Source organism: Hyperolius riggenbachi, chromosome 11, assembly GCF_040937935.1.
Source record: "Hyperolius riggenbachi isolate aHypRig1 chromosome 11, aHypRig1.pri, whole genome shotgun sequence".
Classification (NCBI taxonomy): domain Eukaryota; kingdom Metazoa; phylum Chordata; class Amphibia; order Anura; family Hyperoliidae; genus Hyperolius; species Hyperolius riggenbachi.
In genome coordinates this window covers 253,156,976-253,176,155 of record NC_090656.1, presented here as the reverse complement: position 1 = coordinate 253,176,155, position 19,180 = coordinate 253,156,976, and the positions used below count along the sequence as shown (strand labels likewise).

General features: G+C 49.9%; 1 protein-coding gene across 2 annotated transcripts in view; it reads right to left on the bottom strand.

Annotated features, from left to right (window-relative positions):
* The window catches only part of CHRM4 (cholinergic receptor muscarinic 4), a 445,775-nt gene that overhangs the window by 139,429 nt on the left and 287,166 nt on the right, over positions 1-19,180 (bottom strand). Inside the window, exon 1 of one of the 2 annotated variants that reach the window (XM_068259689.1) lies at positions 13,217-13,312. The exons of the other annotated variant lie outside the window; for it this stretch is intronic. Coding sequence (XP_068115790.1) covers positions 13,217-13,256 — 40 coding nt within the window. The 5' untranslated portion in view covers positions 13,257-13,312. Of the gene's footprint in view, positions 1-13,216; positions 13,313-19,180 lie in introns of those variants that run through there. 2 annotated transcript variants of the gene reach the window in all.

Here is a 19,180-nt window from a genome sequence, read left to right as displayed (position 1 = left end):
CTGATCCAGAGGAAGACACAACATCAGCCTGCACCCTCACATATCCCTGCTGATCCAGAGGAAAGTACAACACCAGCCTGCTCCCTCACATATCCCTGCTGATCCAGAGGAAGGCACAACACCAGCCTGCTCCCTCACATATCCCTGCTGATCCAGAGGAAGGCACAACACCAGCCTGCACCCTCACATATCCCTGCTGATCCAGAGGAAGGTACAACACCAGCCTGCACCCTCACATATCCCTGCTGATCCAGAGGAAGGCACAACACCAGCCTGCACCCTCACATATCCCTGCTGATCCAGAGGAAGGTACAACACCAGCCTGCACCCTCACATATCCCTGCTGATCCAGAGGAAGGTACAACACCAGCCTGCTCCCTCACATATCCCTGCTGATCCAGAGGAAGGCACAACACCAGCCTGCACCCTCACATATCCCTGCTGATCCAGAGGAAGGCACAACACCACCAGCCTTCTCCCTTACATATCCCTGCTGATCCAGAGGAAGGCACAACACCAGCCTGCACCCTCACATATCCCTGCTGATCCAGAGGAAGGCACAACACCAGCCTGCTCCCTCACATACCCCTGCTGATCCAGAGGAAGGCACAACACCAGCCTGCATCCTCACATATCCCCGCTGATCCAGAGGAAGGCACAACACCAGCCTGCTCCCTCACATATCCCTGCTGATCCAGAGGAAGGCACAACACCAGCCTGCTCCCTCACATATCCCTGCTGATCCAGAGGAAGGCACAACACCAGCCTTCTCCCTCACATTTCCCTGCTGATCCAGAGGAAGGCACAACACCAGCCTGCTCCCTCACATATCCCTGCTGATCCAGAGGAAGGTACAACACCAGCCTGCTCCCTCACATATCCCTGCTGATCCAGAGGAAGGCACAACACCAGCCTGCACCCTTACATATCCCTGCTGATCCAGAGGAAGATACAACACCAGCCTGCTCCCTCACATATCTCTGCTGATCCAGAGGAAGGCACAACACCAGCCTGCACCCTCACATATCCCTGCTGATCCAGAGGAAGGTACAACACCAGCCTGCACCCTCACATATCCCTGCTGATCCAGAGGAAGGCACAACACCAGCCTGCTCCCTCACATATCCCTGCTGATCCAGAGGAAGACACAACACCAGCCTGCACCCTCACATATCCCTGCTGATCCAGAGGAAGGTACAACACCAGCCTGCACCCTCACATATCCCTGCTGCTCCAGAGGAAGGCACAACACCAGCCTGCTCCCTCACATATCCCTGCTGATCCAGAGGAAGGCACAACACCAGCCTGCTCCCTCACATATCCCTGCTGATCCAGAGGAAGGCACAACACCAGCCTGCACCCTCACATATCCCTGCTGATCCAGAGGAAGGCACAACACCAGCCTGCTCCCTCACATATCCCTGCTGATCCAGAGGAAGGCACAACACCAGCCTGCTCCCTCACATATCCCTGCTGATCCAGAGGAAGGCACAACACCAGCCTGCACCCTCACATATTCCTGCTGATCCAGAGGAAGGCACAACACCAGCCTGCACCCTCACATATCCCTGCTGATCCAGAGGAAGGCACAACACCAGCCTGCTCCCTCACATATCCCTGCTGATCCAAAGGAAGGCACAACACCAGCCTGCTCCCTCACATATCCCTGCTGATCCAAAGGAAGGCACAACACCAGCCTGCTCCCTCACATATCCCTGCTGATCCAGAGGAAGGTACAACACCAGCTTGCTCCCTCACATATCCCTGCTGATCCAGAGGAAGGCACAACACCAGCCTGCACCCTCACATATCCCTGCTGATCCAGAGGAAGGGACAACACCAGCCTGCACCCTCACATATCCCTGCTGATCCAGAGGAAGGCACAACACCAGCCTGCACCCTCACATATCCCTGCTGATCCAGAGGAAGGCACGACACCAGCCTGCACCCTCACATATCCCTGCTGATCCAGAGAAAGGTACAACACCAGCCTGCACCCTCACATATCCCTGCTGATCCAGAGGAAGGTACAACACCAGCCTGCACCCTCACATATCCCTGCTGATCCAGAGGAAGGCACAACACCAGCCTGCTCCTTCACATATCCCTGCTGATCCAGAGGAAGGTACAACACCAGCCTGCTCCCTCACATATCCCTGCTGATCCAGAGGAAGGCACAACACCAGCCTGCTCCCTCACATATCCCTGCTGATCCAGAGGAAGGCACAACACCAGCCTGCATCCTCACATATCCCCGCTGATCCAGAGGAAGGCACAACACCAGCCTGCTCCCTCACATATCCCTGCTGATCCAAAGGAAGGCACAACACCAGCCTGCTCCCTCACATATCCCTGCTGATCCAGAGGAAGGCACAACACCAGCCTGCTCCCTCACATATCCCTGCTGATCCAGAGGAAGGCACAACACCAGCCTGTTCCCTCACATATCCCTGCTGATCCAGAGGAAGGCACAACACCAGCCTGCACCCTCACATATCCCTGCTGATCCAGAGGAAGGCACACCACCAGCCTGCACCCTCACATATCCCTGCTGATCCAGAGGAAGGTACAACACCAGCCTGCTCCCTCACATACCCCTGCTGATCCAGAGGAAGGCACAACACCAGCCTGCATCCTCACATATCCCTGCTGATCCAGAGGAAGGCACAACACTAGCCTGCTCCCTCACATATCCCTGCTGATCCAGAGGAAGGCACACCACCAGCCTGCACCCTCACATATCCCTGCTGATCCAGAGGAAGGTACAACACCAGCCTGCTCCCTCACATACCCCTGCTGATCCAGAGGAAGGCACAACACCAGCCTGCATCCTCACATATCCCTGCTGATCCAGAGGAAGGCACAACACTAGCCTGCTCCCTCACATATCCCTGCTGATCCAGAGGAAGGCACAACACCAGCCTGCATCCTCACATATCCCTGCTGATCCAGAGGAAGGCACAACACCAGCCTTCTCCCTCACATATCCCTGCTGATCCAGAGGAAGGCACAACACCAGCCTTCTCCTTCACATATCGCTGATCCAGAGGAAGGCAAAAAACCCTTACAAGGCATGGTCTTATTTCCTTCCCGACTCCAGATGGCAATCAGATAAAATCCCTGGATCAACATCATTGGGCATTACCTAGTAATTGTAGCCATGGATGTCTTTCAACACAAGGAAAGCATCTAAGCCCCCTTTAAATGCCGGTATAGAATTTGCCATAACGACTTCCTGTGGCAATGCATTCCACATCTTAATCACTCTTACTGTAAAGAACCCTTTCCTAAATAAATGGCTAAAACGTTTTTCCTCCATGCGCAGATCATGTCCTCTAGTCCTTTGAGAAGGCCTAGGGACAAAAAGCTCATCCGCCAAGCTATTATATTGCCCTCTGATGTATTTATACATGTTAATTAGATCCCCTCTAAGGCGTCTTTTCTCTAGACTAAATTAACCCAGTTTATCTAACCTTTCTCGATAAGCGAGACCTTCCATCCCACGCATCAATTTTGTTGCTCGTCTCTGCACCTGCTCTAAAACTGCAATATCTTTCCTGTAATGTGGTGCTCAGAACTGAATTCCATATTCCAGATGTGGCCTTACTAGAGAGTTAAACAGGGGCAATATTATGTTAGAATCTCGAGTTTTTATTTCCCTTTTAATGCATCCCAAAATGTTGTTCGCTTTAGCTGCAGCTGCTTGGCATTGAGTACGATTATTTAACTTGTTGTCGATGAGTACTCCTAAGTCCTTCTCCAAGTTTGATGTTCCCAACTGTATCCCATTTATTTTGTATGGTGCTAGACCATTGGTACGACCAAAATGCATGACTTTACATTTGTCAACATTGAATTTCATCTGCCATGTATGTGCCCATATAGCCATCCTATCCAGATCCTGTTGCAATATGTCCCTATCTTCCTGAGAGTTGATGATTCTGCACAATTTTTTATCATCTGCAAAAATAGCAACATTGCTCACTACTGCATCTACTAGGTCATTAATAAATTAATTGAAGAGCACTGGACCCAGTACAGACCCCTGTGGGACCCCACTGCTAACAGTCTCCCATTTTGAGTATGATCCATTGACCACAACTCTTTGTTTTCTGTCCATTAGCCAGTTCCCTATCCATGCACACAGACTCTTCCCCAGTCCTTGCATCCTCAACTTTTGCACCAGACTTGTGTGTGGAACGTTTAGGGTAAATGCACAGCCAACTCCCGTCAGTCATAAGCCAGTTCTCAATGACACCAGACGATATCTCATATATGGACCTCAGATCATCATATACTGTATATTGCATCGCATCCAAAAGAAAGGAAGAATGTAGCTTCTAAGTGCGTAACAGAAATACTTTATCACAGGGACACCATGCAAAAAAAAAAAAAAGCATGAATCAAAAAACACTCCTGCCTTGCCAATATCCAGCCCGGCCCACTGGTTTCGCTACAATAGCTTCCTCAGGGACTCTCCCTGTGGAGATTGTTTTACTTTCCCTGTGAGGATTGTCCTACTCTCACTGTGGAGATTGTTCTACTCTCCCTGTAGAGATTGTCCTATTACTCCTGTGGGAAATCCTCCCCTCCTGTGGGGAGACTCCTATCCTCCCTGTGGGGATTCTCCTTCCTGCCCTGTGGGGATTCTCCTCCACTTACTGTGGGGATTCTCCAACCCTTCCTGTGGGGATTCTCCAACCCTTCCTGTGGGGATTCTCCTCCCCTCCCTGTGGGGATTCTCCTACTCCTTCCTGTGGGGATTCTCCTACTCCTTCCTGTGGGGATTCTCCTACTCCTTCCTGTGGGGATTCTCCTACTCCTTCCTGTGGGGATTCTCCTACTCCTTCCTGTGGGGATTCTCCTACTCCTTCCTGTGGGGATTCTCCTACTCCTTCCTGTGGGGATTCTCCTACTCCTTCCTGTGGGGATTCTCCTACTCCTTCCTGTGGGGATTCTCCTACTCCTTCCTGTGGGGATTCTCCTACTCCTTCCTGTGGGGATTCTCCTACTTCTTCCTGTGGGGATTCTCCTACTCCTTCCTGTGGGGATTCTCCTACTCCTCCCTGTGGGGATTCTCCTACTCCTTCCTGTGGGGATTCTCTTACCCTCCCTGTGGGGATTCTCCTTCCCTCCCTGTGGGGATTCTCCTACCCCTCCTGTGGGGATTCTCCTACCCCTCCTGTGGGGATTCTTGTATCCTCCCTGTGGGGATTCTCCTACTCCTCCCTGTGGGAATTCTCCTATCCTCCCCTGTGGGGATTCTCCTACTCCTCCCTGTGGGGATTCTCCTACTCCTTCCTGTGGGGATTCTCCTACTCCTTCCTGTGGGGATTCTCCTACTCCTTCCTGTGGGGATTCTCCTATCCTCCCCTGTGGGGATTCTCCTACTCCTTCCTGTGGGGATTCTCCTACTCCTCCCTGTGGGGATTCTCCTACTCCTCCCTGTGGGGATTCTCCTACCCCTCCCTGTGGGGATTCTCCTACCCCTCCCTGTGGGGATTCTCCTACCCCTCCCTGTGGGGATTCTCCTACCCCTCCCTGTGGGAATTCTCCTACCCCTCCCTGTGGGAATTCTCCTACCCCTCCTGTGGGGATTCTCCTACCCCTCCTGTGGGGATTCTCCTACTCCTCCTGTGGGGATTCTCCTACTCCTCCTGTGGGGATTCTCCTACTCCTCCTGTGGGGAGTCTCCTACTCCTCCCTGTGGGGAGTCTCCTACTCCTCCCTGTGGGGAGTCTCCTACTGCTCCCTGTGGGGAGTCTCCTACTCCTCCCTGTGGGGAGTCTCCTACTCCTCCCTGTGGGGATTCTCCTACTCCTCCCTGTGGGGATTCTCCTACTCCTCCCTGTGGGGATTCTCCTATCCTGTGGGGATTCTCCTACTCCTCCCTGTGGGAATTCTCCTACCCCTCCTGTGGGGATTCTCCTACTCCTCCTGTGGGGATTCTCCTACTCCTCCTGTGGGGATTCTCCTACTCCTCCTGTGGGGATTCCCCTCCCCTTCCTGTGGGGATTCTCCTCCCCTTCCTGTGGGAATTGTCCTCCTTCTCCAGTGGGGATTCTCCTAGTCTTCCTGTGGGAATCCTCCTCCCCTCCCTGTGGGGAGTCTCCTACTCCTCCTGTGGGGATTCTCCTCCCCTCCCTGTGGGGATTTTCCTACTCCTCCTGTGGGAATTCTCCTCCTTCTCCAGTCTCCCCCCCCCCACCCAGCCTCCCCCAAAGACTAGACTCCAGACCATCTGCCCCCCACCCAGCCTCCCCCAGAGACTGGATTCCAGACCATCTGCCCCCCACCCAGCCTCCCCCAAAGACTGGACTCCAGACCATCTGCCCCCCACCCGGCAGCCTCCCCCAGAGACTGGTTTTCAGACCATCTGCCTCCCACCCAGCCTCCCCCAGAGACTGGACTCCAGACCATCTGCCCCCCACCCAGCCTCCCCCAGAGACTGGACTCCAGACCATCTGCCCCCCACCCAGCCTCCCCCAGAGACTGGACTCCAGACCATCTGCCCCCCACCCAGCCTCCCCCAGAGACTGGACTCCAGACCATCTGCCCCCCACCCAGCCTCCCCCAGAGACTGGACTCCAGACCATCTGCCCCCCACCCAGCCTCCCCCAGAGACAGGACTCCAGACCATCTGCCCCCCACCCAGCCTCCCCCAGAGACTGGACTCCAGACCATCTGCCCCCCACCCAGCCTCCCCCAGAGACTGGACTCCAGACCATCTGCCCCCCACCCAGCCTCCCCCAGAGACTGGACTCCAGACCATCTGCCCCCCCACCCAGCCTCCCCCAGAGACTGGACTCCAGAAATAGCCCGTCACTAACATATTGGAGGTGCAGAAGACCCCCAAACTTTAGAAGTCACTTCTAAAAAACATGAGCCTTGCTTGGCCCATGAGATACTGTCTATCCCACACGGACCTTCTGAGGAAGACCACCAGCTCTGTGAGCCAACGTCAAACACATGTTTTCAATGCAAACCCCCACAAACACTAGTAAATGGTGTCACTGACAATCAGCTATTTCCTTGTTACCAACGCCCTGATATAATATGTTACATGCCCAATATGACATATACCATGAAAGCACAGCACACCATACTCAAAAGTGTGGTTAAAATGTCTCAAAGTTGGGCTCAGATCAATAATGCATTATTAATTATTATTTAGACAAGACACAGAACATTTATATTGCGCTTTTCTCCTGGCGGACTCAAAGCGCCAGAGCTGCAGCCACTAGGGGTCGCTCTATAGGCAGTTGCAGTGTTAGAGAGTCTTGTCCAAGAACTCCTTACTGAATAGGTGCTGGCTTACTGAAAAGGAAGATTTGAATCCAGGTCTCCTGTGTAAGAGCCCTTAAACATTACACTATCCAGCCAAGTATTTATTTAGCGCCAACATTTTACAGAGCATCTTGTCTGATAACTGTCCCTCAGAGGAGCTCACAATCTAGTCCCTACCATAGTCCTATGTCTATGTAGGTATCGTGTAGTGCATGTATCGTAGTCTAGGGCTAATTTGGGGGGAAGCTAATTAACTTATCTGTATGCTTTTGGGATGTGGGAGGAAACCGGAATGCCCGGAGGCATCCCATGCAGACATGGGGAGAACATACAAACTCTGTGCAGATGGGATTTGGACCGGGGACCCGGCGCTGCAAGGCAGGAGTGATAACCGCTACACTGCCCAGTCATTATACTTGAATGACTGATTTCAGACCCATTTTGAGCTACTGTCTTGTCAATCCAATTGTTCGCAGTAAGAATTGACTCATGGTTAGCCTGTATTCTATGTGTACTGAAGTGCTGGTCATGATCTGCACAGGGATGATAAGCAGGGCAAAGGGACTATTTTCAAGAGGAGGAGGGCAGCACAAATTTCAAGCATAGATTATCGGACTCTGCAGTTTAGCTAAGCACAGACTGTACATTATCTGACAGCCAGCGACAGTCGTGTACACTGGGCTCAGCCGAGAGAGTGTGGGGGTGAGTGGGGGGCAGAAGGCTCCGTGCATCACTCAGGGACAAAGCAGTGAGATGCAGACACTGCTTTTCTCCCATGCTTTGGTTGGAACAGAAGACACGATGCCCCTACACACGACAAATGGCTGAACAAAGCATCGCTAAATGGTCCTTTTTTATTGTTTTTCATTCAATGAAATAAAGATGGCAGCTTCTATATCTAATGCAAATTCTCTTTTTTGCTTTTTGTTTAATTTAAAATTGTAATCCGCCACCCACATAGAACGGAATATTATACCAGGAAACCAGACTGCAAGTAATAGAGGCCACCAGACAAAGGGGGACCGACATCGCCGGGGGACACAAGAGGGGCTAATGTATCAAGACAGGGAGTAAAAAGTGGCACTGCGTTGCCCCAAGCAACCAATCGGGTCTCGAGTCAATTAAAGGAATCGAGAAATCTCATTGGTTGCTCCGGGCAAATTGGCTTCGATTTCGCTCCAGTCTTTTTGGTAAATCGGCTGCCACATCTCATCGTTCTCTGGATTTTTACGCCCGTTGCGTCCCCGCGGGCTGCGAATCTATCGAGCCTCAGCTACTCCGCCGGTTGGCGATGCAATTACAAATGTCAGGGAGGAGGGTTACACGCCGAGCGGCTGCAATCTGCATGCCTGCATGTGTCTTCCAGCGCTAAATAACATCTTATTAGTCTCTGTCACCCTCCCCGCTCAGCTGTGGGCCACGGCTAAATTTAGCATCCAGTTCCCCTGTGATCTATACCCCAAATACGCGCTCTCCTCCTCCGGCGCTGAGCGTCTCCTGGTTCGCCGCGGCGGAACTTCTCTGTGTCAGCAGCACAGGGGGAATGCAGACCTCTGACACGGGGCAGGTCGCTGCGATCGGGATTTAATAGCACCAGAAGGGGCACTAATAGCCACCCGGTCGCAGATTCGCAGACCTGCAATGACCCCTTATCATGGAACAAGCCCTTAATAATTTACAGGCTACTTAAAATCGCGGAATGGAAAACTGAATAACCCTTTCACTTCCAACTGGGGACTTCCACGGAAATTCTTAAAACCTTCTGTGGGGGGGTGGGAGGAAATTTTTGCAGGCCACAAAGTAAGGGGCATCGGTAGAGGTTAGTGGTCACTGTCTGTATGTTATACCGCCCTCTGATATAGAATAAAGATGCCCATTAACGGTACAATCTCCCTGGGGGACCAGGCGATCGGTCGGAGACAATCGTTCAGGCCCATTAGCGGGCAGAAAAATGTCATGCAATCCGATGCAATTAGAGGGATGGATCCGAAAAAAACAGTACCTGATCCAATCGATCAGACAGACGATTGTTCGAGAGATTATATTATGAATAGGCACCGATCGATATTCTGTGGAAGTGAACTGAAAATTGATCGGAAAATGGATTGGAAAATGAGATCATAAATAATCGATCGGACAGTAAATCTGTCAGAAAATTGTATCATGTGTACCTATCATTAGATTTTTTTTTTGCAAGAGAGATTAGATTTTTCAATCAAGAGATTAGATTTCTTTTTTAATAACGATGATAGCGGTCTTTCTGGGGGAAGGGTCCAGTCACCCTTTAGTGCCCAGCAACCAATGTCTCCCCAAAATGACCCCTTTCTGGCGGCCCCAAGCAACAACCAGTATCCCCCTTTGAAGTCCCCTGTTACCAATATCACCCCTCAAATAATAACCCCCACTTCGCTTTTTGATATCTCATGGGAACAGCAAGGTCCCCTCGCCCCTAGGGTCACCTGCACACATTTAAAGGGAACTTAAAGCTAGGCTTCCATATTTATTTCCTTTTACACAATACCAGTTGCCTGGCTCTCCTGCTGATCTCTTTACCTGCAGTAGTGTCTGAATCACACACCTGAAACAAGCATGTAGCTTATCCAGTCACACTTCAGTCAGAGCACCTGATCTGCATGCTTGCTCAGGGTCTATGGCTAAATGTATTACAGGCAGAGGATCAGCAGGACAGCCAGGCAATGTGCATTGTTTAAAAGAAAATAAATATGGCTGCCTCTATATCCTTCTGACTTTAGGTTACCTTTAAGGCTGCCAATCCATTTATAATAAATCAGAGGGGTTGATTTAGAACAAAACAAGTTTGGACGTAAGATAAATACGTATATATATCAGCAAGACAGCACCTCTGTTAACCCATCCAATCCACACATCCTAAAACAGGCACAGATTGGGGTCAGGTGCTGATCTATACGCACGCTAGACGAGTATGGAGATAATGACATTGTGTAGGAACCTTGTTAACCCTTTACAACCCACCCGCAATGAATTGCTGGGACTTATAGTCAACCTGCAGCACAAAATAAAGTTACACGACCCTTTCGTCGTTATTGCAGTGATATGTCATGAAAATATGACAGGCAGGTGAAATGATACTCAGCTTCATGGCACAGAAACACTGAGAATTGCCATCTATCTATTCCACATGGAGACCAGAAACCTATAATGACTCATGGGGAGTATATATATATATATATATATATATTCTGGTAACCTGTCATATACCTTCATTGCCTGCACACAGTACACCAAGAAGCAATCCTGGATCCCTGTTAACCCTGTCTAATTATCCTATATGATTTCCAGGTGTCCTATATCATAATAATGTAGCATAACCTTATGCTGAGGGTACGTTTGCCTGAAGTGAGCAGTGGGGGAATGTTGTCCCCACAATTAGACAGGAAGTCTCTTTGCGACCCCTATATTTTAGGATAGGTTCTGTTAGGATATAGGCAAATACTATCACATCCGAAGCAATCAGGATCACATACTATACTGATGATATCACACAGATATGTGTGATGTGGGATTGACAATGTATAGAATGATGTTGGGGGTCTGTGTAATGAGACGTTAGATCTGTGATATGGGAGAGATAATGTACTGTATAGAATGCTGTTGAATCTGTGTAATGAGATAGTCAGTGTACAGAATGATGCTTGGTCTGTGATGAGATAGTTAATGTATAAATTGATGTCTATGAAATGGGATAGTTAATGTATAGAATGATGATGGGTTTGTATAATGGGATATAAGATGTACAGAACGATGTTGGGGTCTGTGTAATGAGACAGGTATTGTATAGAATGCTGCTAGTTCTGTGTTATGGGATTGAACTATGTCAGGTCTGTGTAATGAGGGAATTAATGTACAGAATGCTACTGGATCTCTGTTATGGAATAGAAAGAGTATAGAATGCTGTTGAGTCTGTGTAATTAGTTAGTGTACAGAATGATGCTTGGTCTGTGATGAGATAGTTAATGTATAAATTAATGTTGGGTCTATGAAATGCGATAGTTAATGTATAGAACAATGTTGGATCTGTGTATTGATATAGTTAATGTACAGAATGCTGTTCGATCTGTGTAATGAGAGTTAATGTATAGAATGCTGTTGGGTTTATGAAATGCGATAGTTAATGTATAGAACAAGGTTAGATCTGTGTATTGATATAGCTAATACATAGAAGGATGTTGGATTTGTGTTATGGGATAGACAATGTATAGAACTATGTTTGTTGGGTCTATGTAATGATAGTTAATGTACAGAATGCTGTTGGGTTTGTGTAATGAGACAGTTAATGTATAGAATGCTGTTGGATCTGTGTAATAAGAGTTAATGTACAGAATGCTGTTGGGTCTATGTATTGATATAGTTAATGTACAGAATGCTGTTGGGTCTGTGGAATGAGAGTTAATGTATAGAATGCTGTTGGGTGTGTAATGAGAGTTAATGTATAGAATGCTGTTGGGTGTGTAATGAGAGTTAATGTATAGAATGCTTTTGGGTCTATGTAATGAGAGTTAATGTATAAAATGCTTTTGGGTCTATGTAATGAGAGTTAATGTATAGAATGCTTTTGGGTCTGTGTAATGAGAGTTAATGTATAGAATGCTGTTGGGTCTGTGTAATGAGAGTTAATGTATAGAATGCTGTTGGGTCTGTGAAATGAGAGTTAATGTATAGAATACTGTTGGGTATGTAATGAGAGTTAATGTATAGAATGCTGTTGGATCTGTGTAATAGGAGTTAATGTATAGAATGCTGTTGGGTCTATGTAATGAGAGTTAATGTACAGAATGCTGTTGGGTCTGTGTAATGAGAGTTAATGTACAGAATGCTGTTGGGTCTGTGTATTGATATAGTTAATGTATAGAATGCTGTTGGGTCTGTGTAATGAGAGTTAATGTATAGAATGCTGTTGGGTCTGTGTAATGAGATAGTTAATGTACAGACTGATGCTGGACAAATGCCAATAATGAACGTTTATGACTATAAATTGTTATGATGGCGTGTCAGTGCGATCTTTATCCCTGCCAGTTGCCTGTCAGTTACACCTGCTGTATGTGCCCCTGTCTCCTCTCTGTGTTACAGTAAAATCAGCTGCGATCACCCAGATGGTGGGGAACTTTACAGATACACAGCTCCATACATCTGATCGACTTCCAGCAGATTCGATAATTTACACCCAAGCTGCCTGAATTGTGCCGTAGTTCAAAGAGGACAGATGAATAAATCCCAAACAGCTTTCAACATGTACTTAAAATATAAACTGTAATTTTTTAAGTAACATTTGCTTCAAACTGACAGTTGTACGCTAAACAGAGGAGCACAGAAAGATAACTATAAAAATCTCTCTACTGTCGTAACTGATGGGTGGGTATGGGCAGTATGGCATGCTGGCACTTGTAGTGCACCACACATATGGATGATGATACATGAGTATATGGGCAGTGTGGCATGCTGGCACTTGTAGTGCACCACACCTGGATGATGATGAATGGGTTGCTGGCACTTGTAGTGCCCCCACATATGGATGATACATGAGTATATGGGCAGTGTGGCATGCTGGCACTTGTAGTGCACCACACCTGGATGATGATGAATGGGTTGCTGGCGCTTGTAGTGCCCCCACATATGGATGATACATGAGTATATGGGCAGTGTGGCATGCTGGCACTTGTAGTGCCCCCACATATGGATGATACATGAGTATATGGGCAGTGTGGCATGCTGGCACTTGTAGTACTCGCACATATGGATAATAAATGAGTATGGGCAGTGTGGCATGCTTGCACTTGTAGTGCCTCCACATCTAGATTCTAATGAATGACATGCTGGCACTTGTAGTGCCCCCACATCTGGACAGTCAGCTGCAGGTAGGTCACCCACTCCCCTCCCCCCCAGCACTCACCTGTGTCCCCTGAGGACAGCGCCCCTCCTCGGGAGTTCATGCTGCCCACTGCTGCCACTTCCAGCGGCCGGGCATCCCGCACCTCCCGCTGCCCCGAGCTCCGCGCGCACACTGCCCCGCACCCTCCGCCGGCCGCCGCTAAGCCTGCGTGACGTCACGCCCCGCCCGCCAATCGCTGCGCGGTCCCCGGCTCGGCTCCCACCTGGGCTGCATCTGGCAGCGGGGCGCCACCCTTTCCGTGCCGGGCGGAGGCGAGGCTGGGAGTGGGCGGTGCGCCTGTCTGCAGGGAGGGAAACTTGTGCAGGGGAGTGATGTGGGGAGATGGTGAACAACAGCCACCCCCTAGAGAAGGTGCCAGTGTGCCCCTCACTGCCAGCCACAGGGGCACACATACCTCTCCCTCACTGCCAGCCACAGGGGCTCATATACCTCTCCCTCACTGCCATCCACATACCTCTCTCTCTCTCTCCATACCTAGAGATAGATACATGTATCAACCCACCAGCCACAAAATAAAAACCACTGAAAAGTGAGAAGCATTCACACCTACCCCTCCCCAGTCCCCTCACTTGCTGCCCCCACCCCCATGGTCATATGCCCACCTGGACTCCCACTACTAATAACAAATGTGTAGGTAGCCAGGTAGAGGTGCCCCCAGTATAGATAGCCAGGTATAGGTGCCCCAGTATAGATAGCCAGGAATAGGTGCTCCAGTACAGGTAGCCAGATATAGATGCCCCCAGTATAGATAGCCAGGAATAGGTGCTCCCAGTACAGGTAGCCAGATATAGATACCCCCAGTATAGATAGCCAGGTATAGGTGCCCCCAGTATAGGTAGCCAGGTATAGGTGCCCCCAGTATAGGTAGCCAGGAATAGGTGCTCCCAGTATAGGTAGCCAGACATAGATACCCCCAGTATAGATAGCCAGGAATAGGGGCTGCAGTATAGGCAGCCAGGTATAAGTGCCCCCAGTATAGATAGGCAGGAATAGGTGCTGCAGTACAGGTAGCCAGGTATAAGTACCCCCAGTATAGATAGCCAGGAATAGGTGCTCCAGTATAGATAGGCAGGAATAGGTGCTCCAGTATAGGTAGCCAGGTATAAGTGCCCCCAGTATAGATAGCCAGACAATGGCTCACCCTGCTGCTGCTCAAATCCCTGGCAGCGTAAAATACTGTTCCCCCTCCGAGTCGTTGCAATTCGGGGGGAGATGTAATTCGGGATCTGGTGATAGCCGAAACCCCGATTTACCCTTATGCGCTCTGTGCAGTATAAAATTAGTGCTATGGCCACGCCTATTTCCGGCTTTCAGCACTGAACGTCGTGTGCCAAAACCACCTGCTTCGATAGGTGGCCCCAGTATAGGTAGCCAGGAAAATGTGCCCCCAGTATAGGTAGCCAGGTATAGATGCCCCCAGTATAGGTAGCCAGGTATAGATGCCTCCAGTATAGGTAGCCAGGTATAGGTGCCCCCAGTATAGGTAGCCAGGCAGGCATATGTACCCCCAATATAGGTAGCCAGGTATAGGTGCCCCCAGTATACCTGTAGGTAGCCAGGCATAGGTACCCCCAGTATAGGTAGCCAGGTAGAGGTGCTCCCAGTATAGGTAGCCAGGTAAAGGTGCCCCCAGTATAGGTAGTCAGGAATATGTGCCCCCAGTATAGGTAGTCAGGAATATGTGCCCCCAGTATAGATAGCCAGGTATAGGTGCTCCACTATAGGTATCCAGGTAAAGGGTACCCCCAGTGTAGGTAGCCAGGTATAGCTGCCCCCAGTATAAGTAGCCAGATACAGGTAATACCAGTATAGGTAGCCAGGTATAGGTATAGATCTCCAAGAAGAAACCCAGAGAAATGAACTCAAACACAAAATGTTCATCATCTGAAACGATTGTGTCACGGGACAATCTAGCATGTGTAGAGGTGCCCTCTCATTGCTGATCCACCGACTTGGATAATATTCAGCTGACTTCTTCTGTAGTTTTCACTGCAGCATGCAATGGGACTCCACCGACCTACCTGCCTACCTTCCCCACTCTCCTCTCTGTCAGCTGAAGTAATCATGAATGTTCATTTTAGGTGACATATATATAAAAGCATTTTGAGAGCTCTATAAGATAGGTGGATGGCAGATAGGTAGATAGTATTTGGGTGCCCATACACTACTCAATATTGCGGCCTAAACAGCCTTCCAATGCAATACATGTATCTAATCATTTGAGAATTGGTGCCCCAACGTGGAACCCCCAAAATCGGTCTAATTGATCGATCATGAATGGTGTAAAATCTTAGTTGCAAGGGCTAGATCAGGCACGTGGCAGTAACAGCATTCGATATCACAATGACTGACGAACCCGCTGACCAATGTCCCTCCAAGTGTACACGTGCGTGACGGAGAGCGGAGGAGAGGGGAGGGACAATTACACTTGGGGGCAGCCCACCTGGCGGCGGCGCAGGACGATTTCTAAAACGTCATGCTGAAATGTATTCGAAATCTGTATGCAGATTTACGGGCAGGCAACAAATCAGATTTGATCAGAGAGGGATCTGTCTAAAGGTGCCCACTAACGATCCAATTTCTAGAGAAAAACCATTCAAGCGATCCGAAATTCTGATTGGAAGTGAAATCGTTCACTACACCATCAACGAACCAATCTTTGCTTTCCATCTATCACAACCAACAAGAACATCCAAATTTTGGTTCAACGAAAATCCAACCGGACGACTGTTTTTATAATCGTTCGTAATTGATTGTCCATCAACGCAGCTTATTCACAACCAATCTGATCAGACTTTCTGGTTGCTCAAACTATTTTTCACTAGAAATTGGACCGTTAGTGGCCACCTTAAGGTGCCTATTAACCGTACATTTTTTTCCATCAGATGCTGATCATATCTAATCAGAAGGAAATGATTATTGTTCCCATTAACGGAAGGATTCAATAAGGTTTTACATTCCGATACAAACATAAAATCCAACTTTCGGATCTATATTTTTTCCTTTTTTCCGATCGACCAAAGAATCGTATCACATCGATTTGAGCCACAAATGGCAAATTTTATACAATTTGTGCGTTGAAAGGTCGCTGCATGATTGATCCATTCATCTAGACTCAGATCAGCATCTCTGAAGTAATTACTGAGTCTGGCTGTCTGTTCAGGATGGAGTGACACTAATTCAGGCATGTGTAGGTGTTGTGATTAACATACACACATCTGCTGTGGCTCACAAGTGGGCGGGACATGCTAGCGGACATTTTTATTGCCTCTTTAAAGCGGACCTGAACTCAAAACTTCCTCTCTGCTCTAAAAGAACAGCAAACATGTCTGTTACAGGTGATAGAAATCCTGCAATAAATCTGCAGTGTGTCTACTTCCCGCTTTCATGGAAGCAGACATAGGGTTTACAAATCCTGCTTTCAAATTAGCTGCTCTGCTGTGGCAGAGGAGATTCCTGAGCTGACACGGCTGAGAGATCGGATTACAGTTGTGATTAGTCACAGATGACCGGGAATTGGACAAGCTAAACTCTCTAAATACATATAGGGTACATTTCTCGGTAACAGGAAAAAAGGGCACAGGCAGCTAGTGGACAAAAAGGGCGCGCCATTCACTCCCATAGTAAATATCTGCGTAATATGTCGGCGCTATATAAATACTAAATAATAATAATAAAAATAATAAATATTGTTTAATGGGCGCCGAACAGGAGAAAAGGGCGCCGGAGATTAATAACGTTTTATAAACGGCGCCCGGGGATTTTTAATGTTTTTTTAACTGTGCTTGTGATGATTTACGTTTAGAAATATGATTAACGTTTATAAAAATACTAAACATATTTATCCTATTTAACTAAAACATTATTTAAAATTTTATCCCTTACTGTTTGTAAAACATTATTATTCACAAAATGAATAAATAATTTACGTAACGTAAATTGCAATATATTTTTTACAGTCACTATTTGTAAAAAACATTATTATCCACATAATAAAGCGATCACTAAGGGGGGGTGGTTAGGGTTAGGCACCACCAGGGGGGTGGTTAGGGTTAGGCACCACCAGGGGGGTAGTTAGGGTTAGACACCACCAGGGGGTTGCTTAGGGTTAGGCACCATCAGGGGGGTGCTTAGGGTTAGGCACCACCAGGGGGGTCTTAGGTTTAGGCACCAACAGGGGGGTCTTAGGGTTGGGCACCACCAGGCAGTGGCGGACATACGGCCGTGCAGGCCGTGCCTCCGCACGAGGGCCCCTGAAGTTCTGCTGCTTCAGGGGCCCATTAAGTATTGCAGGTTTTTTTTTTTTTATTTTTTTTTTTATTATTTATTTTTTTTTTAACCTGGGGGGCCCAACTCCTGTCCTCCCCCCTCACCTCGCCCCCCCCCCCCCCTCATGCGGCGGGAGAGCGGAAAATACAAGAAGTCTCCGGCCGGGGCGGCAGCTGCCGCTTGGTCTCCAACTTTGGAGACATATCGGAAACTAAGCAGCAGCTGCCTCTAGCGTCTGCTGCAGCCCCGGCCGGAGACTTCCTGTATTTTCTGCTCTCCCGCCGGCTGCACCGGGAGGGGGGCCCCGAGGTGAGTGAGGGAGGATAGGAGTCGGGCCCCCCACCCGGATAGCTACCCACCCGGCTACCTTACCCACCCACCCGGCTACCTACCCCGCTACCTAACCATCCACCCGGCTACCTACCCGGCTACCTAACCAGGCTACCTACCCACCCACCCGGCTACCTAGCTACCCACCCGGCTACCTAACCACCCTGCCGGCTATCTACCTGGCTACCTACCCACCCGGCTACCTAACCACCCTGCCGGCTATCTACCTGGCTACCTACCCACCCGGCTACCTACCCACCCGGCTACCTAGCTACCCACCCGGCTACCTAACCACCCTGCCGGCTACCTACCTGGCTACCTACCCACCCGGCTACCTAGCTACCCACCCGGCTACCTGACCACCCTGCCGGCTATCTACCTGGCTACCTACCCACCCGGCTACCTAGCTACCCACCCGGCTACCTAACCACCCTGCCGGCTATCTACCTGGCTACCTACCCACCCGGCTACCTACCCACCCGGCTACCTAGCTACCCACCCGGCTACCTAACCACCCTGCCGGCTACCTAACCACCCGGCTACCTAGCTACCCACCCGGCTACCTAACCACCCTGCCGGCTATCTACCTGGCTACCTACCCACCCGGCTACCTAGCTACCCACCCGGCTACCTAACCACCCTGCCGGCTATCTACCTGGCTACCTACCCACCCGGCTACCTACCCACCCTGCTGGCTACCTACCCACCCACCCGGCTACCTACCCACCCACCCGGCTACCTACCCACCCACCCGGCTACCTACCCACCCGGATACCTACCTACCCACCCGGATACCTACCCACCCACCCGGCTACCTACCCACCCGGCTACCTAACCACCCTGCCGGCTATCTACCTGGCTACCTACCCACCCGGCTACCTACCCACCCGGCTACCTAGCTACCCACCCGGCTACCTAACCACCCTGCCGGCTATCTACCTGGCTACCTACCCACCCGGCTACCTAACCACCCTGCCGGCTATCTACCTGGCTACCTACCCACCCGGCTACCTACCCACCCACCCGGCTACCTACCCACCCGGATACCTACCTACCCACCCGGCTACCTACCCACCCACCCGGCTACCTACCCACCCGGCTACCTAACCACCCACCCGGCTACCTACACACCCAACCGGCTACCTACCTACCCACCAGGCTACCTACCTACCTACCCACCCGGCTACCTACCAACCCACCAGGCTACCTACCCACCCACCCAGCTACCTAACCACCCACCTACCCACCCACCAGGCTACCTACCCACCCGCCTACCCAGCCACCCACCAGGCTACCCACCCGGCTACCCAGCCTCCCACCAGGCTACTTACCCACCCGGCTAAGGGCTACCTACCTACCCACCCG